The sequence below is a fragment of the Pelophylax lessonae genome, assembly GCF_965119305.1.
Source record: "Pelophylax lessonae genome assembly, chromosome: 7".
NCBI classification, from domain to species: domain Eukaryota; kingdom Metazoa; phylum Chordata; class Amphibia; order Anura; family Ranidae; genus Pelophylax; species Pelophylax lessonae.
In genome coordinates, this window is record NC_138774.1 from 223,460,419 (window position 1) to 223,486,749 (window position 26,331).

Consider the following 26,331-nt stretch of genomic DNA (forward strand, 5'->3'; position numbering starts at 1 on the left):
CCCCCTCGGACCCCACAAGGTCCAAAGATGAGCGGGACCCCGAGAAGGGTACACCAGCCACAGCAGCCACATCGCCCTCTTAATCAGAGGAAATGGATAACCTGGCCCTTTTTGCGGATCGTTCAGCCAGCAGCATCTGCACCTGAGACACTAAGGAAGCCACTACAGTGGTCAGATCGGCCCCCTCGGGGGGTGCAGCAGCCCCCTGGTCCCCCACCAGGGCGGGGGGAAACTTGCTATCCTGAGAATCCATGCCCCAATACAGAAAAGTATAAAGGTACTGGCCCTTTAATACCACGGCGAGCGCAGCCCACCGCACACTGCTGTATGCACTGACCCCGCAGTGATAGACAATACTGAGCAAGGAATGACAGGACAAGAAGGTAAAAACCTGGAGAGAGCACACCAGACTGCTGCCACCGATCGCTGTTCCCAGAGAAAGAGGAAGTGATGCAATGCTGGCTGACTGATATAGCCTATTGAAGGCTCCGGCAAAATGGCCGCTCGGCCGGGGGAGAAGGCTAAAATAACATGGCGCGGCCAGTGCATGGATGAGTACCGCCCGCCAAAATGGCGGCGAATGGCGCCAAAACACTGCGCTGCATAGGGACAGGGCCGGTCACAGTATTCAGGCAAATAAAATGGCGGATCGCCGCAGTGACCGCCGCACACACACGTCTGCACACAAAGCTGCACCCAGAGCATAATAAACAGCATAGCAGGATGCCCCCCCCCCCCCCCGCAGCCCACAGGCAGTGCAGCCACACAGGGATCTGACAGGGAGCCCGCAGTTACGCAGACATGGAGGGTAATACACAGCCACAGACTGACACCCATACAGAAGGTCCCCACACAGAAGGTGCTTACCGTACCAGATGGCATGGGGAGCCGTCTCCAGCGACAAACCGCTATCAGGGCAGACAGGGAGTGCCGCAGCCAAGACGCTTGTGGACCGCAGTCATGGCGTCCAGTGAGGTAGCCACCTCACAGGCAGCATCCCTGCAGCGAACAGGGATGGGTCGTTCAATGTGCCAGGGTAAAACCTAAGCTGAACGCTCGATGCCAGGCTGGGGATCCATCTGGCTCTCAGCCCTGGGAACCAGGGCGGCCAGTCCGAGACCCAGCTCCGCATGATGATTCTTCATCAGAAGATCCCTAAACTAAGGCTGACAAAATAACAGCTAGCAAGGAAAAAAGAAAAATACTTGAAATAAAATCAAATAAAGGGTAGAAGGCTGAGACTGAGCCCCAGCACAGGATAGCCAGCTACTCCTAAGCTAGGCAAGATCAAACTGAGTTGGGAATGCTGGTGCAGGGAGGTATTGACTGAGGGGACAGCCCCTAGGGGTGTGTCTATGCTAAAAGCTTTTGTATTAACAATTCTTGTTGCCTAGCTACTCCTACGGAGCAAAGGTCAATACCCATTGGTGAAGACTTGTGAGTGGGCTGCGACTGTCGGAGGACGTAAGAGAAAATTAATTTTTGGTAAGATACTCCAAATAGGAAATTACAACTATAGGGATGCACATGGCCATGCAGTTTTCCTTTTTAGAGCCATGCAGGTGCAGCAGCTGGTTGATATATTAAGAAACCACTCTCATTAGACTCACTTCTGAACATGGTCACAGACAAACACACTGGGATTTCTTCAGAATAACAAAAGGTAGGAATCCACAACAAAGTTTGGCAAACTCCTTGTAATCTACAGAGATCACCCAGAGGGGAAGGTTTTTTCTCAACAAAAGTGGAATTCCGCTTTAACAAACAAATTTGCAAAATGTCCTTTTCACCGTGATGTTAGAGTATCCTCGTTTTTTCATAACCACCTGGCAGAAAAAAAAAAAAAACATTAATAGCTCAAAATATTTGCTTTCATTGCGGTTTCCCTTTACATAACCCAGGACATAGTAAACATTCTACTAGAACACACAAGGCTTTTCTAGTGATTCTTGGACTGTCTGGGTAAACTGTCTCCTGTGATCTGTTGGGAAATCGGTGAGTTATTTTTACTCTTCCTGCTTCTTACGTTTTACATAGAAGGATGCTGCGTTGTCCTGTCAGCTGTATGCTGCATGGCACTTTGCTGACTCAACATGCAGACAGTTAGCCTTTATCTGTGCATTGTTTTCTAAAGTGTATTTATTGCACAAATTGATTGTTGCTACATTGTGTGTTTATTTTTTGTTTTTTTAATTTAAAACTTTTTGGCTTCTTTCACACGGCCGCTCAGTTTTTTTTCTCCGCACTTTTTTTTTTTTTTCACGGACACGGATGACATTTGTGTCATCCGGTCCATATGTCTGTATATCACCCCATCCGTTTGCGGATGATATACAGACATAATGTATGTCTATGGGATTGCGGATGTCAGCGGATGACACAGCTGATATCCGATTTTGCGTCCGTTCCATTTTTTAAACGGAAGAAAAAATAGGGTTCTGTTCCGTTCCAAAAAACGGAACAGAACTGAAAGGACGCAAATCGGATGTCAGCGGATGGTTATCCGCTGACATCCGCAATCCCATTGACATGCATTATGTCCGTTTTTCATCCACAATAAAATGGGATGAAATACGGACATACGGAGAGCCCGTGTGAAAGGGGCCTAAGGCTAAGTTCACATGTAGGCGTTTTGGAGTGTTTTTGGGGAGTTTTTCTGCTCTAGGGTCAGCTCAAAAAACGCCCAACAAGACATCCTATTCATTTCAATGGCCTCTGTTCACATCTGAGCGTTTTGATGTTTTAAGCAAAACGCCCAACGCTCAAAAAAGTACATGAGCTTCTTTTTGGGCAGATTACAGACGTTTTTATTTTTTTCCATTGGTCACTAGTCAACCTAAAAACGCCTAAAAAACACCTGTAAATAGCAACGCCAAGATGTGAATGTAGCCTAAGTGTCGGTTCACACTAGAACAACATGACTTCGGGGCAAGTTATGCTGTCGTCCATGCACCGCGACTTCGGCGCGGCTTGCAGCGACTTCACATAATGGAAGTCAATGCAAGTCGCTCCGACTTTGCAAAAAAAAAGTGCAGGAACCTTTTTCTAAGTCAGATCAACTTGAGTTGTTCCTATTAGAACGGTTCCAATTGCACAGCACGGTCCGCTACCGCCTGACAAGTCGGAACAGTGTGAACCGGCACTAACTTTAAAGCTAATTTCCATGTTTACTATCCCATTAAATATTTGTCTCTTATGGCTCCCTCCTCCTAAGGCTGGCCATACATTATACAATTTTCTTTTACAATTTTTCTTTAGATTTACCAAAACCATGTAATGAGGTTAAACCTAAACTCTTCCGATTTACATGCAATCAGGCAGGCACTTTGCACTACATAGTTGAAGATCAATCTAAAGGAAGTTAAATAGGAAAATTGCTTAATGTAAGGCCAGCTTAAGATTACACGTACACATGAAATGATGGTCGGTGAATAGTTATGCACATTGAATTTTTCTGTTATATTGTCCTATTTGTTGTTTGCTTCACAATAACGAAAAAAAAACATCTTAAGTCCCCGTTCACACTGGGGCGACCTGTCAGGCGACCTGGTCGTCTGACAGGTCGCCTGCCCATAGATTAGCACAGGACCCGTTCTAATATGAGCGACACAAGTCGCCCTGACTTAGAAAAAGGGTCCTGAGCTTCTTTGGGGCGACCGGGAGCGACCTGCATTGACTTCAATGATATGAAGTCCGTGCTGGCCGCTCCGAGGTCGCGGGTTCACAGGTCGCCCCAGCAAGTCGGGTCGCGCCTGTGTGAACCGGCTTTCAAAGTTGTGGGCATGTTGTGTAAATTAAATGATGCAAATCCTTAAACAATCCATGTTAAATTCAGGTTGTGAGGCAACAAAACACCAAAAATGCCAAGAGGGTGAATACTTTTGCAAGGCACTGTACATTTTCTTTACAAACCTCTTTGTGCTGTGCAGTCCATTGCAGACTCTAGTTTTATACTGGGAGGCTGAATAGACTCTGGTCATAGCCGCAGGGTAGACATGGTTTACGTTTTTTCCAGTACATAATGTGCCTTTACGTTTCCCGATACATAATGTGCCTTTACGTTTCCCGATACATAATGTGCCTTTACGTTTCCCAATACATGATTTACCTTTACGTTTCCCAGTACATAATGTACCTTTACGTTTCCCAGTACATAATGTACCTTTACGTTTCCCGATACATAATGTGCCTTTACGTTTCCCGATACATAATGTGCCTTTACGTTTCCCTGATACAGAATGCGCCTTTACGTTTCCCGATACATAATATGCCTTTACGTTTCCCGATACATAATGTGCCTTTACGTTTCCCCAATACATAATGTGCCTTTACGTTTCCCGATACATAATGTGCCTTTACGTTTCCCCAATACATAATGTGCCTTTACGTTTCCCCAATACATAATGTGCCTTTACGTTTCCCGATACATAATGTGCCTTTACGTTTCCCGATACATAATGTACCTTTACGTTTCCCAATACATAATGTGCCTTTACGTTTCCCGATACATAATGCGCCTTTACGTTTCCCGATACATAATGTGCCTTTACGTTTCCCGATATATAATGGGCCTTTACGTTTCCCGATACATAATGTGCCTTTACGTTTCCCGATACATAATGTGCCTTTACGTTTCCCGATATATAATGGGCCTTTACGTTTCCCGATACATAATGTGCCTTTACGTTTCCCAATACATAATGTGCCTTTACGTTTCCCGATACATAATGTGCCTTTACGTTTCCCGATACATAATGTACCTTTACGTTTCCCAATACATAATGCGCCTTTACGTTTCCCGATACATAATGCGCCTTTACGTTTCCCGATACATAATGTGCCTTTACGTTTCCCGATATATAATGGGCCTTTACGTTTCCCGATACATAATGTGCCTTTACGTTTCCCGAAACATAATGCGCCTTTACGTTTCCCGATATATAATGTGCCTTTACGTTTCCCGATATATAATGGGCCTTTACGTTTCCCGATACATAATGCGCCTTTACGTTTCCCGAAACATAATGCGCCTTTACGTTTCCCGAAACATAATGCGCCTTTACGTTTCCCGATACATAATATGCCTTTACGTTTCCCGATATATAATGGGCCTTTACGTTTCCCGATACATAATGTGCCTTTACGTTTCCCGATACATAATGTGCCTTTACGTTTCCCGATACATAATGTGCCTTTACGTTTCCCGATACATAATGTGCCTTTACGTTTCCCGATACATAATGCGCCTTTACGTTTCCCGATACATAATGCGCCTTTACGTTTCCCGATACATAATGCGCCTTTACGTTTCCCGATACATAATGGGCCTTTACGTTTCCCGATACATAATGTGCCTTTACGTTTCCCGATACATAATGCGCCTTTTGGAATCTTGCTGTACTCACACATGTAGAGTATAGATGTGCGCAGGGGTTTTCTGATGAAAGCTGGCTATACACTAGTAAATTATCAAACTAACATTCATGTGAATATTCATATAAAAGTTCTTTGCATATTCAATGACTGTATGCATTTAATGGAAAGTACTTCAAAATTTTGTTTGCTTTTTACAGTCAATTTTGGAACAAATGTTATTTCCCAAATGAAAACCACATATACAGTACAGTAAAAATTCATACAAGAAACATTTTCCATCCTGCCCCTTCAAATTTCCTTGGTACTGTGGTTGAAAACAAACATCACTTTGACCCCAGTATTGGTTAGGAATTTGAACAAATGTTCTTAAAACAAAAATAAAAAAAAAAAAAAAAATTTGAATGTATAAACCGCGTTACCTGATGATTTTCTGGTTCTCGATCCTACTTAATAATGGAAAGAGCTTTTACACACCCTGCATGATATGTTTTTGTGGTAGAACTGTGGTGACTTCCACTCCATGATAGAAGAGAGACTGGGGGAGTCAATGAGGAGGTTGCTGGGGTAAGCATTACTGCTTCTAATGCTCATCTGTCCACCTCTAATGAGAATTTGAAGTGGATTTTAGGTGACTTTAAATTTTGGGGAGTTATTACAGTGTTTCACATTACACACACGTGTACATGTCCAATCTCTATTCTAATTCTGGGTACACAAGGGCCGAGTCCCCTGTCAGAATACAATAGCACAGCGGGGGGAGATTGCCACACTAAAATTGCTTCTATTGGTACAGCAAACTAACAACCAAGGAAGCAAAATAAAAAAACTAGCAGTGTGTACCAGGCTTTACCTAGCTCCTGCAGAAATGTTTACTTTTTTTACCAGCTTCTTCACCTGATGCACAAAGCTCCTCACTGCTCTACAGGCCGTTGTACCCATGTGAATAAGTCCCCAATAAAGTTGAATTGTAAGAAGGAGCAGCAATGCACAGCAAAGTGTAGTAAATTTACACTGCAGTGCAGGAAGCAGAGCATGTTTAGAGCAAATATGACTGCTCACATGGACATATGTAATTACAAGCTATACACAGAAACAAGGTAAACTCCACTTCTGAACTTGTACCTACAGGTAAGCTTATAATTAGGCCTACCTGTAGGTACAGTGAATATCTCCTAAGCTTACACTGTCATGGAGATATTCATAAGCGATGCTGCTTGGTGACATCACCTGTGCATGAGCTTTGAAGGGACGGCATACCCGTGCCATACCTTCAGAGCTCTCTGCCGGAGCCAAGGTCTCCCTGCGCGCATGCAGAAGAGTGAAATCACTGCGGCTCTGGCCATTCCTACAGCTGGAGCCCATCAAACCCGAAGGAAGACCATGTAAAGATGACAGCACCGGGGATCTGTGACAGCGCTGCGATGGAGGGATCTGCTTTGCAGGTAAGTCTGTCATAATGTGATAGTACATTATGACTTAACCCTGCACGGAGGCCCACCTAATTTTTTTATTTCAGTGGCAGTTTACTACTGCTTTAATGTAATATCCGTTAACGTGGATGTAAGTCCCATTTCTGAAATTTGACCTGGGCACATCTTCCTGTAGTGTTTTCTTGTCTCTCATCAAAGCCCTAAGTCCCGTGGCTTTCTCCTGCTCCATTCTTTTTTTTTATCAACAAGTTCTCTCATCAACGGAGGCTGAATTTTGTGTCTTGGTGGGTGCTTTAAATAGATTACCAGAAAGCTGGTCTATTCACAGCACAGCTCTTCATAATTCTGGGGAAAAGGGTGGGGGTGCTTTTCCTCCAATCAGCTGTGTTAGTGTATAGCCAAACTTCCCTCCCACAAGTGAATCAGGAGGAGAAAACAGGACATGCACTTTCTAAACAGTCTAGAAAGCTGAAGAAGGCACATATACAAGTAAAACTTATGTAGGGAGATTGGTTTCATCTCTGTGTATCATCGGAGGTTGTTCACTTCACTGAGTATATGTGAGGGTTTACATCCACTTTAATGATAAGATTATTAACATCAATATGCTCTTTCTCTTTATGTATATATCCAACACATATAAAAAAGGCTTTACATTCCCTTTAAACAAAAGTGTAACGCTCCCTGTGTGCTGCATGGAATGATAGTGGACGTTGGATATGAGTAGCTATTGTTTCTTGTTTCAGTAATTGTAGACAATGTTCTGTGCACACATCAGGAATGTACCACATCATGTTCTCAGCAGAGCTTCTTCCTCCACTAGCAGAGAGATTTCATTTAAGGTGTGAATCCCATTTTGTCATCATGGGATAGCTCAGACATTGCCAGTATAACAGTGACAGCTGTGCTTCTGTCACAGACACCTCTCATCGGGTCATTTTTAGTTGCCAGTGACCTCTGGCCAACAGCTTACAGCGAAGAAATTCTGATTATATAAATATTGCGTCTTTAGAGATGATAGGTTTGGTTTTATAAAATACAGCTGGTTATGTAAGCACGAATCAAATCAATCTTTCACAGTGCAATTTCCTGGTAGCCAATAGAGAGGTATCTGCATTGTGGAGGGGGGGGGGGGGGGGCAGTTGTGTGGCAAGGCTAAGTCAAGCATTTCATTAAGAATGCTGCTAGATTTGAGATGCACACACGGCTTGGGTATGAGGAGGCACTCATTTTTTTTTTATTTTTCTGATGTTTTAATGGCTATGGAGATATTCTACTTTAAGGGTCCTTTCACACGGCCGCTCCGTGTGTCCGCAAATCATCCAATCCGTTTGCGGATGATTTGCGGACATAATGTAAGTGAATGGCACTGCGGGTGTCAGCGGAATACCATCCGCTGACACCCGATTTTCCTCCTGTCAGTTCTGTTCCGTTTTTACGAATGGAACAGAACCCCATTTTTCCTTCCGTGTAAAAAACGGAAAGGAAGGAAAATCGGATGTCAGCGGTGTCATCCGCTGACATCCGCAGTGCCATATACTTACATTATGTCCGCATATCATCCGCAAACGGATGGGATGATATGCGGGCACACGGAGCGGATGACAGAAATGTCATCCGCTCCGTGGAAAAAAAAAAAAAAAGTCTCGCAGCGGACCTTTCACACGGAGCGGCCGTGTGAAAGGAGCCTTTAGCAGACCTATATTATGATATTAAACCAAATATAACCGCGCTAGTGAAAAATTATGCAAAGCAGCAGCTTCCAGTGAGATGGCACCAAAAAACAAATTGTATATAAGCTGCGCTAAAATAAATTAACCATGCAAGTGAAATTGCACAAATACAATAAAGTGACAATAAATAGTGAATAAACACAATGTACAATTAGAATGATCTAATAACCAATAAAAGAATCAATATATAAATGGATAGTCCAAAAAGTCCCAAATAAAGTGACAAATGTGCAGAAATGCTATATGGTGTCCAATGCCAGTGCTCCTTGGACCTTTCTAGCAGCCTGGAGAGCCAGGCCAGCAGAAGCAGGAAGAGGAAAGGTCAGTGTATTAAATAACATACACTGCACTTTTGCAATGGGCATATTCGCACTTATTTGCTGCTTGTTAGGCTGCTTTCACACTGATCTGCAGGTACAGTGCAATGCACCTGCGGCTTTCCTGTGGGTGAGCTGCACTGAGCCATAGACTTCTGTTATATCCTGCAGGTGGTGTGCACTTTCTTGCAAGGATATAATAGAAGTCTATGGGAAAGTTCAGCTATCCCGCCGGAAAGTAATGGTGCATTGTACCCGCGGTGTGGGTAAACATGGCATCAGTGTGAAAGCAGCCTTATAGGGGTTTAGGACTGTAAGGACTCATACATTTACGGTTTAGTGGGGCATTAAAACCCTATAGATAAAGTGGAGTTCCGGCCTATTTTGCAACTTTAGTGATTCCTGGAGTGCTCGCTATGCTGATCAACAATTGGGCATTTTCATTTTTTTTCGGGGATCGCTTGCCTTATTTTTAGGGCATTTCTGATTGTACTTCCTCCTTCTCCCCCCTCTGTGGCCGCGGCCACTGAAATCACTTCCTCCTTTGCATTGCATCCTGGGAGCTGTTTGTCATCACTCCCAGGAGGCTGGAATCAGGAAGAACTCCCAGAACACTCCTTGGAATCAGGAAGAAGGACACAGCAGATTACACTGCGGCTTCAGATGCCCACATCTAAGATGGCCGCGCCCAGACAGCGTTTTTAAAAGTAAGATTTTGACTAAAATCCAATACTGTACTCCTTGTAAGTATGGGAATAGCGGTTCTGTAAAGGGCGATGGATTAGTATTATAGGGGTATTTTTAGTTAAAAAAGGTATTTGAGGCCGGAACTCCGCTTTCATTGTGACCTGTGACTGGTTACCAAATCATTTAAAGTGGTTTTAAAGTCTAAAAATATTTTACCTTAATGCATTCCTTGCTATAAGGTAAAAAATGTTTAGGCATCAGCATCCCCCACTGCCCCCTTTAACTTACCTGAGCCCTCATTTGATTCAGTGCTGTGCACATCTGCAGCTCTTCTCTCCCCTCACTTCCTGGTTTCACTGGCTCTGCTGGGGCACAGGGAGCCATTTGCTCCCGTTCTGGTCAATCAAAGCCAGTGACAAGGGGCCGGGGCCGAGTCCCACTGTCTGCTTCAATGGACACAGCAGTGGGGCTCGGGAGCGAGCACGCACAGGTGCCCCCATGGGAATCAGCCTCCCATGGGGGTACTGGACAGGGAGGAGGGGCCAGGAGCGCTGACAGGGACCCGAAACGAGGAGGTTCCTGGCTCTCTGTGCAATTCAGTGGCACAGAGCATGTAAGTATAAAGATGTTTGTGTTTTTTTATTTTTTTTAAAAACTTCAACCTTTACAATCTCCTAAACCACTTCCTGCCATCATATAGCAGAATGATGGCCGGAAAAGTGGTTAAGTTATCCTGACTGGGCGTCATATGATGTCCAGCAGGATAAGCCGCTCGCGTGCTTCCTAGAGCGGCGATCGGTGGTGCGGTGTGTCACTCTGACACACTGCATCTCAGATCCCTGTAAAGAGCCTACTGACGTAGGCTCTTTACCATGTGGCCAGCTGTGTCCAATCACAGCTGGTCCACATAGTAAATAGCAAGTTGATCGGCTTTCCTCAGTTCGTGCCTGACAGGCGCAAGTAGAGGAGAGCCGATCTGTGGCTTTCCTGACAGGGGGGTCTGTGCTGGTAATCAGAGCTTTGATTACCAGTGCAGACCCTTGGGGATTCCACTAGAGCCACCAGGGATTGCCCACCCATTGCCACCAGGGATGCCAATCAGGGCTTAGGGAGCCTGTCAGTGCCCTCCTCATCATTGCCATCTATCAGTGCCGCCCACCAGTGCCCATCATTGCCATTTATCAGTGCCGCCCACCAGTGCCCATCATTGCTCATCACTTCCACAATCAGTGCTGCACATTAATGCCTCATCAGTGCCTGTCAGTGTGGCCTCATCAGTGCAGGAAAAAATTATTTATTTACAGCATTTTATAACCTAAAAAAAACTTTTTTTTTTTTTTTCTTCCCAAACTTTTCAGTTATTTTTTTTATTTGTTTAGCAAAAAAGAAAAAACCTTGCAGTGATCAAATACCACCAAAAGAAAGCTCTATTTGTGGGGGGAAAATGACATAAATTTGGTTTAGGTACAGTGTTGCATGACCGCGCAATTGTCATTCAAAATGCAACAGCGCTAAAAGCTGAAAATTGGCCTGGGCAGGAAGGGGGTGAAAGTGCCCAGTATTGAAGTGGTTAAGTGGCTCTTGCACTTTGAGGTTGAGCTCCTCTGTTGTACACGAACATTTGCAGTTGGGTTCAGAGCCTAGGAGTGCTGTCCAGGGTGCCTGGATCACATGACTGCCTAAATAGAAATGGCAGTCTTGGGGCAATCCTGATCTGCTTTACCTGTGTGTCCGTCTTTGCCTGGAGTTATGCATTATTTTTCAAAACTCGGCTCCGGATTTAGCATGTTATTTGAACTTCTTTGGCAATAGTTCTTCAGCACCAATAATTTAAATGTTTTTTTCTTGTTTAGGGTTGGGGAAAGGTTAGTCCTTTGTCAGGTATATATAATGCTGTCCTATAATAGAAGAAAACTCATTACAATAACTCGCCTATGAAATTAGTTTTTTACCTCTTTGCTATGATCCTCTTTGTATATGTTTTGTAATAAATGACTTTTTGGTACTTTTTTGGTTTTCTATGTTTTCTTATAACTTCAAAGCACCTTCTAGTATGAGTACTGCTGAGGTCCAACAACACTTCTGGATATCAGGGAGCTGTGACATCATTTCGCTGGCATCCATAGTCCCTTAGCATTGTGGTGTTAAGAGAGAAATAAGCTGGAGTGCCAGAGCTTTGCGGTTACATGACCACATAGAGAACTTTAGGAAAATAAACATATTCCCAAAGTGATTTGTTACAAAATGTATACGGGGAGGTTCAGAACAATGGGGAAGCAACATTTCACAGGTCAGTTATTTTATTGTCTTCTCCTTTAATGGGGTAGATTTTCCTCACACTTGCTGTGTGGTCACCTTATAGGAAGCGAGAGCAAATCGTCCCAAATTAAATCCATAACATGCTGGTGAAAATTCTAACTCTTCCATGTGCTCCTCAAAACCAAAGAAAAGAGAGCCGCTGGAAGTCAACCTTAGAAAAGAGCACATGTTCATTTACTGAATATGATCATATAGAATCATGTTTGTTTTCCCCGTTTGCTCTGTATATTATATCCGGCTTTATAATACTGCCTGCATGTGCAGTCTGGTACAAACATGCATTAAAATCTGTTCAATCCTTATTAAGTCACCTTCTTAAAATGCCTTTCTCATTACACCATTCCTGGTCTTTGTGTCTAAGCTGCTTCTTTAAAGAAAAGCCTTTGCAGTGTTTTGGAGCACAGATATGTCACGTTGGTAGGAAGAGTTAGGATGAGTCTAATGCTATGAAAAGTTTTTAGTTTTCACATGGATAGAACAAAGTGGCCATTGTTTCCAATCCGTTTTTCCGAGAGAAAAACAATGTTAATGTAAGAATACAGCATGTAACTTTGTATCGTACAGTCAGTACCTTCAGCTATACAGTACAAGGACCGAACTGCATTATTTGGGGTACTCGGGTGTTTTGGTCTTCTTCTGGACCTACTGTGGCTATAGGATTGTGTATATGTTGTGTTTTTTTTTTTTTTTTCCTTTGGTTGAACTAGATGGACCGAACTAATTGTAACTGGAATGGACTGTTTAGAGAGCCTTCACACTGCACATCTGCTTAAAGATCAAACCCATCTCCAACCAAAGCTTTTTATTGTTTTGGAGAGAGTGGGGATGGGTTTTATCATAATCATAAGGTACAGGACTAGTGATCGACCGATTATCGGCAATGCCGATATATCGGGGGCCGATATGCACTTGCCCCGATATATCGGAATCGGCCCCTGAGGTTACCGATATTGCAGATATTTAGGGAAAGTGCTTGTACCGGGTGATGCCTGCAGCTAGAGGCATCACCCCGGTACCGGCGTCCATAGCTGATGGTCGGCTGTCTTGTAATGACAACCGATGCGGCTGAGAAGCCACTCGGCTGTCATTACAAGGAGTGGGAGGGGACGTCTCCCAACTCCCGCCGCCTTCCGCGGCTCGCCCGGGTCTCCCCCGTCCCACCAGGAGACCCGGGCATCCTACCTTTCACGGCCGCCGAACAGAAGACCCGATCAAAGCCGCATTCGGCTCTGATCGGGTCTCCATGTAAAAAGCCGGAAGTGATGTCATGACATCACCTCCGGGTACTCGGCGGCAAATTCAAAAAAATGCGAGCATTCAAAACCGCCAAACTTGGCGTTTTGAATGCTTTTAAGTGCCAAGGAGGGGTTTGGGGTCTTTTAGACCCCCAGATCCCTCCAACAGAGTACCTGTAAAAAAAAAAAAAAAAAAACATTTTTTTCAATGTCTGAAAATATCGGACGATACCGATATCCGATGACCAAAATATCGGTATCGGCAATAAAAAAAACAATATCGGTTGATCACTATACAGGACTTAGGCTGAGTGTTCATTGACCCTGGGTTATATGCTTATACCTTCAGGTAATTGGCCATTGGCAAAATATCTGAGGACGCGCCTCCTGGGCGGTTTCCCTTTAACCCTACCCTACTCCACGAGTCCTAAGATAATGGACCTCTTCTCCTTTACAGAGAAACCACTCTTAGTTTAATTAGGGTCTTATTTAATATTGAATTCTTTAATCAATTCAGTAAATTTTTGGGGGCTGTGGGGGATGGCCTGTAATGTTGCTGAGAGGGGAAGGCTTTTTTCTTGTTCGGTTTCTCACTTCTACTTTCCTTAATTTTTCTTCGCAAAAAGGTGCCCTTATCATTTCACATCAATCCATTGGAAGTTCCCTTAAAGTGTATTTAAACACAAAAATGTAAGATATTGTGACTTACCAGTCCATCCGTGTGGTGGCTGCATTCATTTACTTTTTCCAAGCTTTTTTCCCTTTATCGCTTTTATTTATTCAGACAGTAACTGACAAATTTCTAGTCCTCAGATGACAACACTGACTCACCCTTCTGTATTGGGACACAAGGTAAAACTGCAGAAACCCAACACTCTGCTGTTGTCTATAACATACAGGAGTGAGTACCCAGGACAGTAAGTGATGGGAAAGCTCTCCAGTGGGACACAGATAGCAATTCATTTACCCAAGGAATAAAAAATAAAAAAAAACCCCCTCTGCTCTGACGTTCGATATAATTCAGGTCTGTAGCATCTATCCAAATTTTCAATATCCGCTTTGGCTAGGCTGGACCTTTGGTCTATTATGACGACAAAATTGATCCCAAATTATCATTGTAGCACATTATAAAGGTTATGGCTCTTGTAAAAATAGTCAGTATGTGAGTTTGGGAGTGCCGTGTCCTGTGTGGGGTTCATAACATTCTTATGATTATTATTCTGTGCCTGTCATAAACCCTCACCTAATAATTTGTGAGCAGCTGTCATGTCCATCCAGCGGCCTCAGCTTCTTTAGCGGCCGTTGGCTGCCTGTCAGTGTGTATTACTCAGAAGACGGACGCTGGACAGCTGAGGACAGCAACAGAGGAAAGGTGTTGTGTCTTTCCTCAGGGAACAGCTGTTGACATTATTGTGTCTGGTAGGAAGTTGGATATTGCAGCCCAGCTTGTGGGATTTACCAATTTCCTTTCTAGCGATACGTCTGCTGACACAAGGATGTGTGTAGGCCTGATTAACATTCACCAAGAGAACATATCAGAATCCTGCCAAAATGACTTTAATGGCAAAGATTGCTTTTCTTTGATTATTCAATTTATATTAAAAAAATAGTTTAAGGAACTGAAGTTGCTGTCTGAAAACTAGAGCTCTTGCAAGAGTATATAGGTTCATAGGGATGCTGGGGCTTTAAACTAAAGCAAGGTATACATTCACACTTTAAGGGTATACAGCGGGTTAAACGAGAGAAACTGATGGATACCTATATCCACATAAGCAATATGAATGCAGGAATCTCCCCCGCCACGCTGTGACAGCAGGGGCTAACCCCCCCCCCCCTCCTTTCCCCGTCAGAATGCAGCCAATTTTTTTTTAAATAAGTATTGTTTTTAAATGAGCAGTGATTTTGATGCCTAAAGTGAAACAATAACAATGAAAAATTCCTTTAAACATAGTGCCTGGGGGGTCCCCCTTTAGTCCGCCTGTAAAGTGGCCCATTCGTACCGTATATAGAACCAGCTGCAGCAAAAGTGACATTTATAAAGAGAAAAAAGACATTTAAATTGATTTTCCTTGCAAGCTTTCTAAATTTTCTAAACAACAACTTGGGCAGCCAGTCTGTATGATGAAGCCGAAACAAGATTAGAGATTTTTTTGATAAATTCTAGTGTCTCTTTGGCAGAGCTTTGATAAAAATAACATAGTTTTGCACCACAGTGAGCAAGCCGTATGTGAAGAAGCCAAATTATAGTAAACTCGGGAATATTACTGCCAATTTGTTTATCAGAGTTCTCCCCTCTCTGTAGGCTCATGTTAGTCCCTTCCTCAAGCTCAGAAGCAACATCAGAATCAAGTAATATCAGTGCAGCCTCAATAAGCAAGTGGCTGACAGTGTGTTCGAAATTTGAATAATACAACTGGTCACTCTGTTCATGATGCTGGGGCTATGGCAGGAGTAGCTGTGGACAAAGAGGCAGAATAGGCTGCCCTAGCAGCTGCGGTGGACTGCCCACTAGTGTCAGCTTGGGTGATTGAGGATGGTTTAGTAAGCCAGTCCAACACCACCTCTGCATGCTGTGGCTGGATAGCACGGGCAACAGAGGAAATGGTGCCCTGCCTGAGGACGAACCACGTCCACCTTTGCCTGGGGACACAGTATAGCTGCATGACTAATCGTTAAAAAATAGTTATCTCGATCCCCCCTCATGATCTTAAAATGGCATTTCTCTTTCATTCATTGATGGATACAGCTTCAGATCTTCATAAATGTTGGGTTATACTGCCCCCTACAGGAGTAGGACACTAGGCAGAAAAAGTTTGGCTACACCCATGGGCAGTCCTAGGGGGTATACTCCCTCTCTCTTCTATAGGCACTCAGTTTTTTTTCTGCCTAGTCAGAAGTAAGGACCTTGTTCCTTGCTGGGATCTTTGCTCCTGTCCTGTCAAAATATACCATCGTACGTGGAAAGCATACATTTCTTGGTGTGATTTGGTGTGAGTCGATTGGCGCTCATCCTCTATCCTTTTCTGTAGATCAGATCTTAACCTTTCTTCAGCAGGGCGTTGATCAGAAGTTGGCCTTGAGTACTATCAAGGGCCAGGTGTCTGCCTTGGCAATCTTCTTTCAGCGACCCCTATCCACGCACTCTTTAGTTCATACCTTTTATTCAGGGGGTTCAACATGTGGCCCCACCTGTACGGTCTCCTTTGCCGCCATGGCATTTTAATTTAGTGCTTTCGGTTCTCCGGAAACCTCCATTCGAGAAAATTCGGGTGATTCCCTTGCCTACGTTATCCCAGAGGTGACATTCTTGGTGGCTATTACCTCAGCCCACAGGGTATCGGAATTGGCGGCATTATCCTGTTGCAGTCCCTATTTAGTGGTCCATAGGGATAAAGTGGTTCTTCGTCCCTGTCCATCATTCCTGCCCAAAGTTGTCTCTGACTTCCATTTGAATGAGGACATTGTGTTGACTTCCTTGTGTCCGAAGTCAGCTCATCCCAAGGAAATTTGCCTTGCATACCGTGGATGTGGTTTGTGCGATTTGCGTGTATCTGGCAGCTATTGAGTCGGCCAGACTCCCTTTTTGTGGTTCCGGACGTACCAAGAAAAGGGCTGGCCGCTTCTTTGTCTACCATCTCCAGATGGATCAGACAGACGGTGACTCAGACCTATTCTATTAACCACTTAAGCCCCGGAGGATTTTGCTGTTTAAAGACCAGGCCCTATTTTGCGATTCGGTACTGCGTGACTGTACGGACAATTGCGCGGTCGTGCGATGCTGTACCCAAATTAAAACGATGTCCTTTTTTTTCCCACAAACAGAGCTTTCTTTTGGTGCTATTTGATCAACTGTGCCATTTTTTTTTTTTTTTTTTTTTTTTTTTTTTTGCGCTATAAGCAAAAAAAGAGCAACAATTTTGAAAAAATAACAATATTTTTCACATTTTTTTTTATATGAAATTCTCAAAAAAAAATGTAAAAATCAAAATTTAACATTTTAGGCCGATTTTTTTATTTTCGGCTACATATTTTTGGTAAAAAAAAAAATCGCAATAAGTGTATTTTGATTGGTTTGAGCAAAAGTTATTGCGTTTACTAACTACGGGAAATTTATGTAATTTTTATAATTTTTTTGCCACTTTTTGTTGGTACCAGTGACATTACTACAGTAATCAGTGCTATAAATATGCACTGTTACTGTAATAATGACACTGGCAGGGAAGGGGTTAACTTTACTGGCTAACGAGGGGTTAAGTATGTCCCTAGGGGTGTGATTCTAACTGTCAGGGGGCGTGGCTTGTGATGTAATCACAGAGACATACGATCCTATATAGCAGGATCGCATAGCCCCTGTGATTACTTTACTGAGAATGACAGACGCCTGTGTTTACATCAGCCGTCTGTCTTTCTCCCTCTCCTGCGGGAGATTGAGAGTGGCTGGCAGCCATCAGAGCCGCCTGTCACACGTGCTGGCTCCCCAGGGAACGAGCGGGGGGGGGCTGGAGCGCGCCACCGGCGGTGCACGATCGCCCCCTACAGGCTTGTGGGTTAGCGACGTACCCCTATGTCACTTTCCCTGTAAGGGGCTGACTGCCGCAGTAAATAGTCGTGCGGCGGTCGGCAAGTGGTTAAAGGTCAGGTTCCACCTTTCCCTGTCACGGCGCATTTTACTCGGGAGCTGAGTGCTTCTTGGGCCTTCCGTCATCAGGCTTCAAGATCACAAGTTTGCAAGGCGGCCACTTGGTCGTCCATGCATACCTTTACAAAATTCTTTAAGGTGGATGCTTCTTTTGGCCGCAAAGTTTTGCAGGCTGCTTTTGCCTCTTGAGGGGTGTTTTTTCTTCAAACATTTATTTTTCAGATGAGGCTCCTGTGATCCAGTTAGGGCACCTGTGTCCTCTTTAAGGGCTCTTGGGTTTAGCCTTGGGTTAATTTTTGCTTTTGGACGTCTCAGTAGTTATGATTTATGGAGCACTGTGCCCGTTGATGAACGAAAGCGAAAATTGGATTTTTGTACTTGCAGTAAAATCCATTTCTCTGAGTTCATCGATGGACACAGCACCTACCCCTCTATGGAGTTCTGATACTTCTAATACTGCTTGCTACTAAACTGATTACCTAGAGCAGAGAGGGGGGGGGGGGGTTATATACCAGCTGAAGACGGCCCATGGGCGTAGCCAGGTGTTTTTTGTTCTGTCTAGTCCTACTCCTGGAGGAGGCAATATAACCCAGTAGTTATGATTTAGAGCGCTGTGTCCGTCAATGAACTGGATTTTATAGTAAGTACAAAAATCCAATTTTTTCCTCGATTCATGCAGAGCTGTTCTCTGCTCACTCACAGTTGTCAAAAAAAAAAGGGCCTCCAAATGTTTATCAACATTGATTCTGCTAAAGAAATGTAAACACAAGTTTATACAATGTATCATTTCAATCTTTTGGATCAAAGGAATGAGCTTCTGTCTGTCAGTCCCGGTTCACACTTCTGCGATGCGGGAACGCTGCGAATATGCAGCCTGTTCCCGCATCGCATCTGCACCCCTTGCAGTTCACACTGCTATATGCTATACGCAGGGGGAGTCAATTAAAAGTTAACGACACCCCCAGTTGTGATCGCATATCGCAGTGCGATCTGCAAGTTCGCACAGAATCGGATCGCACTAGTGTGAACCACCATGCGATCCGGTTCTGCTGCGGATAAAAAAAAGGGTCATGTGCGTGTTTAGTGCGGATGTGGTGCGAATTCAGCCATACAAACTGTATGGCTGATATTTGCACCGCACAGAGATCGCATGTAATTTAGGAGCTGTGCACTCCAAATTACATGCGATCTCTATGATCGCACTAATGTGAACCGGCACTTAAGGTGTTCTGATGCTCTGGCCGGACAGTTCGTCCATCTCTAACATCCAATTTAATCACAGCATCACATGGAGACTTACTCATACATGCATCTTAATTAGCCACATCTGCTTGACTAGTTACCTAAAGACTAAATAGAAACCATTAATTATTTTTATATATTTTCACATTTATTTTGTATCCTGATTGCATGTTTTGCCTCAGAAACGCATTGGCTGTTTTAGGAATCATTAATGCTTTTTTGATTTCTTTGTGAATTTGAAGACTTCTGGGGAGTTGTGTTAAGGTCTATAAGTTTAATGTATGCGCTATACATGTCTGCCCACGGTGTAGAAGATTTAAAATGAGCTTAGGTTCACTTTAGGTACTGCCGTTTTTTCAGCCACATGCTGATAGCTTCATGGTATTCCTGTTGGAGTCATCAGAAGCTCTTGGTTTACTTTTTCATACAGTCATAACACAAAACATCTCGGTACATGCCATTTTTATTATGAAGATCCCTGGCTGGATTGTGATTCACCCTGCAGTGCATTCTTCAGCACTCAGCCAGTACAGCAGCTGCTGTGTTGTGGTTGCCGAGAAGTGATATTTAGCACAGGATTGTGGTCTGTAAGCCGCTATGTGCTTGATGGTGGCTGTGCAGACTATTTCTAGTTGTGTGGGTTATCATAATAGCTTCTTTACGTTACTCATGCTCGGTACTGTCCCTCCCCGCCTGCAACAGCTGCTGAGATACAATGAGAGTGTGCATATTGTGCCCACTTCTGTTTTTCACCATCTTCAACTGCAATGGAGCATTAGAAGATAATGTAGATTCTCCTAAGGCATAGCGAGTCAATGCGACTTCTAGATGACCCTCCCATGAAAAATGATTTCATTTGGAAGAGGCTGTTCCTTTCTGAAGTCAGACTGGTTGTGAAGGAACTTGCCGCTTGCATCGGTGCATATTCTTGCTGCAGTTGTCATTGGGGCTCTGCCGATGAGCTTTTATCCCACAGGAGATTAAAGCCTTCAAAACGGCATCTTAACTCAAACAAGTCAAAAGCAATGCAAAAGCAGGTTGGTGCAGCTTAGAAGGAAGTTAAATGCATATGTTGACATATACAGCCCAAAATGTGAGTACTACTTGGTCCAACTGCTACGTGATTCAGCTGGACATGAATTTTGATAGGCTCCTGGTAGCAAGCAGTATGCCATGGCAGTGTCGCCCACAGAAGTTATGTCAATGTTCAAATTGGCGTGTATTTACCCATATTGGTGCCTATGGTTTGTGTAGAACATTGTGGCCAGTGAGAAGTCCCTTTTTCTCTTTATGTAATGGGAGCTGGTGATGCAGACTGTTGTGTGAATGAGTGATCTGTAAACAGCTCGGCCTGCAATTCCTCTTTGACAGAATGGAACATTTCATCACTGTGTTTGTTCCCTCCTTCATTTTAAAGGCGAAGTTCACTTTCAGAACAACTTAAGCCCCGTACACACGTCCCGAATGTCGGCCGAACGATCGGCCGTCTTTTGTCCGGTGATGTCCGGTCGGCTGAAAACTGCAAAAGACTGCACATGAATTTTGTCGGCCAACAACAGCCGACTGCAGAAGTGATGTCATGTGATGGTTAACTTTCCGTGTGTTTTTTCTTCTCTGAGCATGCCCAGTCTTGCTAATCGGCTGTTTGTCGGCCGAATTCTGTACTGACTGGCGAACAATCGGACGCTCTGGTGTTGGCCAACAAAAACTTTAATGCCTGCACACCCGATTCTGTTTGGCCGAAAAGTCGGAGTCGGTTGTCGGAAGCTTCATACTAACAAGCCGACAATCGGCCGATCGTTTGGCGGCCGAATATTTACGGCCGACAATCGCTACGTGTGTACGGGGCTTTACACGTTACGCCTTTTTTTATGATGTTCCAGCACCCCCCGTCACCCCTTGAGCCCATCTTGCCTGTGACAGTGGGCGGAGTTATTTTCCGCTGCAGCGGCTGTCGCATATAAAACCAATGTAGCTGTGTGGGGGAGAACCATGACAGGGGGCTTGTAGTTCTCAATGGACTACAAATTTGCTGGTCAGCACATTCGTAGTCCATTCACTCTTCCTACAGCTTTCTAACTGGAGGTATGGGCAGAAAGCTGGAAAGAGCCTGACATTGCACCCGTGAGCCACTGATCAGGAGTGCCATGCTTTGTAGGAACAAAAAATAAATGCACATTTTTTTCTGCAAAAATATGTATAGTAGGTATTTTTTCCTTTAATGCTAAACTTGGCCTTTATGGTGGAATTCCAGCCGCAAGTTTTTTTTTCAGGATGATGTAAATTGGGAAAGATTGGATTCTCTGTTTTTATTGTTCTCTGTCTGTGTTAGGAGATTCCCTCCCTATTACCTGTCCTAGTGACTTCTGCTACTGCTGGCACAATAAGCAGTGAAGGGAAGTGATCCCAGGAAGGGCAAAGCAGCAAACACTTGTTAGAAAGTCTAACCCTTCCTTACTCTATTCAAAGCAAATAAAAAGTGCTCTGGAGTTCACACACACTGTCTCCCTGCTCCCGAGTTTGCACTGCAGCATCATATACCTGAGCCCCAATGGTTGTGTACATTCTCCTTATAGACTCTCTTATTTGATTATGTGAGAATCTGGGAGACAGTGTGTACAGTGCATTGCGAAAGTATTCGGCCCCCTTTCAGGCTTCAAACATAAAGATATAAAACTGTAATTTTTTGTGAAGAATCAACAACAAGTGGGACACAATCATGAAGTGGAACAACATTTATTGGTTATTTCAAACTTTGTTAACAAATAAAAAACTGAAAAATTAGGGGTTCAAAATGATTCAGCCCCTTTACTTTCAGTGCAGCAAACTCTCTCCAGAAGTTCAGTGAGGATCTCTGAATGATCCAATGTTGACCTAAATGACTAATGATGATAAATAGAATCCACCTGTGTGTAATCAAGTCTCTGTATAAATGCACCTGCACTGTGATAGTCTCAGAGGTCCGTTTAAAGCGCAGAGAGCATCATGAAGAACAAGGAACACACCAGGCAGGTCAGAGATACTGTTGTGGAGGAGTTTAAAGCCGGATTTGGATACAAAAAGATTTCCCAAGCTTTAAACATCCCAAGGAGCACTGTGCAAGCGATAATATTGAAATGGAAGGAGTATCAGACCACTGCAAATCTACGAAGACTTGACCGTCCCTCTAAACTTTCAGCTCATACAAGGAGAAGACTGATTAGAGATGAAGCCAAGAGGCCCATGATCACTCTGGATGAACTGCAGAGATCTACAGCTGAGGTGGGAGACTCTGTCCATAGGACAACAATCAGTCGTATACTGCACAAATCTGGCCTTTATGGAAGAGTGGCAAGAAGAAAGCCATTTCTTAAAGATATCCATAAAAAGTGTTGTTTTAAAGTTTGCCACAAGCCACCTGGGAGACACACCAAACATGTGGAAGAAGGTGCTCTGGTCAGATGAAACCAATATTGAACTTTTTGGCAACAGTGCAAAACGTTATGTTTGGCGTAAAAGCAACACAGCTCATCACCCTGAACACACCATCCCCACTGTCAAACATGGTGGTGGCAGCATCATGGTTTGGGCCTGCTTTTCTTCAGCAGGGACAGGGAAGATGGTTAAAATTGATGGGAAGATGGATGGAGCCAAATACAGGACCATTCTGGAAGAAAACCTCATGGAGTCTGCAAAAGACCTGAGACTGGGACGGAGATTTGTCTTCCAACAAGACAATGATCCAAAACATAAAGCAAAATCTACAATTGAATGGTTCACAAATAAACCTATCCAGGTGTTAGAATGGCCAAGTCAAAGTCCAGACCTGAATCCAATCGAGAATCTGTGGAAAGAACTGAAAACTGCTGTTCACAAACGCTCTCCATCCAACCTCACTGAGCTCGAGCTGTTTTGCAAGGAGGAATGGGCAAAAATTTCAGTCTCTCGATGTGCAAAACTGATAGAGACATACACCAAGCAACTTACAGCTGTAATCGCAGCAAAAGGTGGCGCTACAAAGTATTAACTTAAGGGGGCTGAATAATTTTGCACGCCCAATTTTTCAGTTTTTTATTTGTTAAAAAAGTTTGAAATATCCAATAAATTTCGTTCCACTTCATGATTGTGTCCCACTTGTTGATTCTTCACAAAAAATTACAGTTTTATATCTTTGTTTGAAGCCTGAAATGTGGCAAAAGGTCGCAAAGTTCAAGGGGGCCGAATACATTTTCGCAATGCACTGTACTCTCGGTATGCGGAAAGGTAGGCGACAGGCCACCCGCTGCTGGACCTCAGAGGGGCTTGTCATCCCTGATTCTCAGTAGAAGAGGCCAACTCCGACAATGCAAGTAATGCTAAATAAATGGGCAATAATTGATTAAAAAAGACATTTATCTTAAGTAAGCCCACATTCGTGCATAAATAATTGGTTTTCTTTAAACCTTTGCCAGTCTGTAGAACATATGCATTCTAATGCTTTTCTTTGATTTATTTTGTTTGTAGATAGTCAGCGTTCCCACCTCTCATCTTTCACCATGAAATTAAAGGACAAGTTCCACTCTCCTAAGATCATCAAGAGAACACCCTCTAAGAAAGGGAAACCTGCCGACCTGACTGTAAAAACCGAAGAAAAACCTGTCAACAAAGTGAGTTATCCACTTTTCTTTTTCATGAAATTTTGTTGGCTTTAAGAATTAAATATGTGTTTAGCTAGTGGAAAATGTGACGAGTTCTTTTGTAAGTACAACCCCCCCACTAGCTGGTACACACCTCCTGGCCACACTCCTATGCCACTGCTTTGTTCTGTTGGAATACCTTAATAAATACCTGCATCTGCTGGGTATGGAAGAGCATGTGGCTTCCTCCGAGTATGCAGTCCTCGGGCTTAGGCATCCAGTTATGAGGACCGAAATCTGTCCTGAGGATGAGGGAGAAGTGAAAGAATTCCAGGTATTGATATTTTAAGCACAGTTACAGTGATCAAGCTTGGACCAGTGTACTTATACATATTCTAGCTTGGACCAGTGTACTTATACACATACCAGCTTTGACCAGTGTACTTATACACACCATACCTGGCTAATGCTCCTGAAAGCTTGTAATCGCTGAAGTTGACACCACTACTCCAGTGATCGCCACCTGCTTCCTGCTCCCCTTCTGAGCAGCTGCACATCTGCTTGCTGAACACAACAGATCAGCTGCAAAGTGTTCTGTGATTAGATGAAGTGAAGAGGCGGGGCAGTGATATCACACTCTCCACCTTGTCTAGTCAGAGAACACTTTGCATTCAATCAGAAATACAACACAATCTCTGAGTGGTGCCCATGTCGAGTGGTCAACACCTATGTTCAGGGCAGCTCACTGTAGGACCTGGAAGCAATTGGAGATCACTGGATTAGCGGTGGGGGCTTCATTGATTTCCAGTTTGGTATATGGTATATACATAGTTACAAGCTGGACCAATGTAACTGTATAAAATATCAATACCTGGAATTCATATTTAAACCTGTGTAAGCCTGCAGTGCGATAAAGTGATACTAAAGTCTCGCTTTTTTTTTTTTCAAAATATCAAACATGTTCTACTTACCACCTCAACCGCAGTTGGTTTTGCACAGAGCAGCCCCGATCCTCCTCGGGTCCCTTGTCGGCACTCCTGGCCCCTCCCCCCTGTTGAGTGCCCCCAGAGTAAACAACTTGCTATGGAGGCAGCTGAGCTGCAGCTTCGTGTGTCCGCCCCTCCTCTCTCTCTCTCCTGATTGGTTTTCTAACTTTGACTGCAGCGAGAGCCAATGGCGCTTCGCTGCTGTCTCAGCCAATGAGGAGGGAGAGTCCCAGACTGCCGAGTCTCCCGTGCAACATTGGGAGGGCGGCTGCTGCACACAGAAGGTTTTTTTATCTTAATGCATAGAATTCATTAAGATAAAAAAAAAAAAAAAAAAAACCTTCTGCCTTTACAACCACTTTAATACTTTCACCTCCGAAGTAAAAACAGAATGTTGGGAAGGGTAGAGTCAATGGGTGCCGGTCGCTCTTAAATGAGCAAAGTGACCAAGTCTCTTTAAAGGTAACCTGTCATTATAGAGGCTGCCAATGCTGACAACTTTGAAAAATGTTAGTTCCCTGGCTGCCATGCTGAGCTCAACTAATTTCTGTGCTTTCAGTTTTACTGACATGGAACAAGTTTGCAGATCTGAAGCTCAGACTTGGGTTGCTGCACACAAGCTCTGTTTTTTTTCTTTCTATTCTGCACTGTAATTGCTCTCCTCTGCTTTTAAGAATATGCATGCTTGGCCTGAATTTTACTTGCACATAATTTTGAGCTGCCGTACATGGGTTTGAAGTGTTTGCTTTTATTGGGCAATGTGGATTGTGTTATATTATCTGGTCTTGTTGCTTGATCTCCCACCCCACAGCTGTAGGATGGGATCTCAGTTGTACTCCTGGGAGAATGGTATTCCACCACACCCCACAGCTGAGGATGGCCTCACCCAACTGCTTGAAAGGCTCTAACTTCCATAACCAAATGTTCACATCCCAGAGGAGAGATCTAAGCTTCAGCTGGTTCATGTCTCTCCCTTTCATATGGTCATGCTGTAAAAGTTGGTGCAGTCTTGCAGCATTCTTATTCCATACATGGATCAGGGTGTCAGCACTGCTTGCAATACTTGTCTATGGTTTACAGGGTAACAAAAAAGCCACAGAGTACATTGAGTTAATGCCATTGACCTACTTTTAACTACATGTCCCAGCATGTCTTTTGTCTTTAAAATTGCATGCTGTGGGGATGTTTTTCCAGCGGCAGGAACTGGGAGACTAGTCAGGATCAAGGGAAAGATGAATGCAGCAATGTACAAAGACATCCTTGATGAAAACCTGCTCCAGAGTGCTCTGGACCTTAGACTGAGGTGAAGGTTCATCTTCCAACAGGACAACGACCCTAAGCACACAGCCAAGATAAAGGAGTGGCTATGGGACAACTCTGTGAATGTCCTTGAGTGGCCCTGCCTGAGCCCAGACTTGAACCTGATTGAAGATCTCTGGAAAGATCTGAAAATGGCTGAGCACCAATGCTCTCCATCCAATCTGATGGAGCTCGAGAGGTTCTTCCTGCAAAGAAGAATGGGAGAAACTGCCTGAAAATAGGTGTACCAAGCTTGTAGCATCATACACAAAAAGACTTGACGCTGTAATTGGTGCCAAAGGTGCTTCAACAAGTATTGAGCAAAGGCCGTGAATACTTATGTACTTGTGATTTTTTTTTTTTTATAAATTTGCAAAGATTTCAAACAAACTTCTTTCATGTTGTAATTATGGGGTATTGTTTGTAGAATTTTGAGAAAAATAATTCAATTTTGGAATAAGGATGTATTATAA

At 43.7% G+C, this 26,331-nt stretch overlaps 1 protein-coding gene across 7 annotated transcripts in view; it reads left to right on the forward strand.

The window, feature by feature from the left end:
* The window catches only part of RAPGEF1 (Rap guanine nucleotide exchange factor 1), a 182,987-nt gene that overhangs the window by 46,939 nt on the left and 109,717 nt on the right, over positions 1-26,331 (forward strand). For all 7 annotated transcript variants that reach the window (XM_082263004.1, XM_082263006.1, XM_082263007.1 and 4 more), the window contains exon 2: positions 23,461-23,603. In XM_082263004.1, coding sequence (XP_082119130.1) covers positions 23,461-23,603 — 143 coding nt within the window. The remainder of the gene's footprint in view (positions 1-23,460; positions 23,604-26,331) is intronic.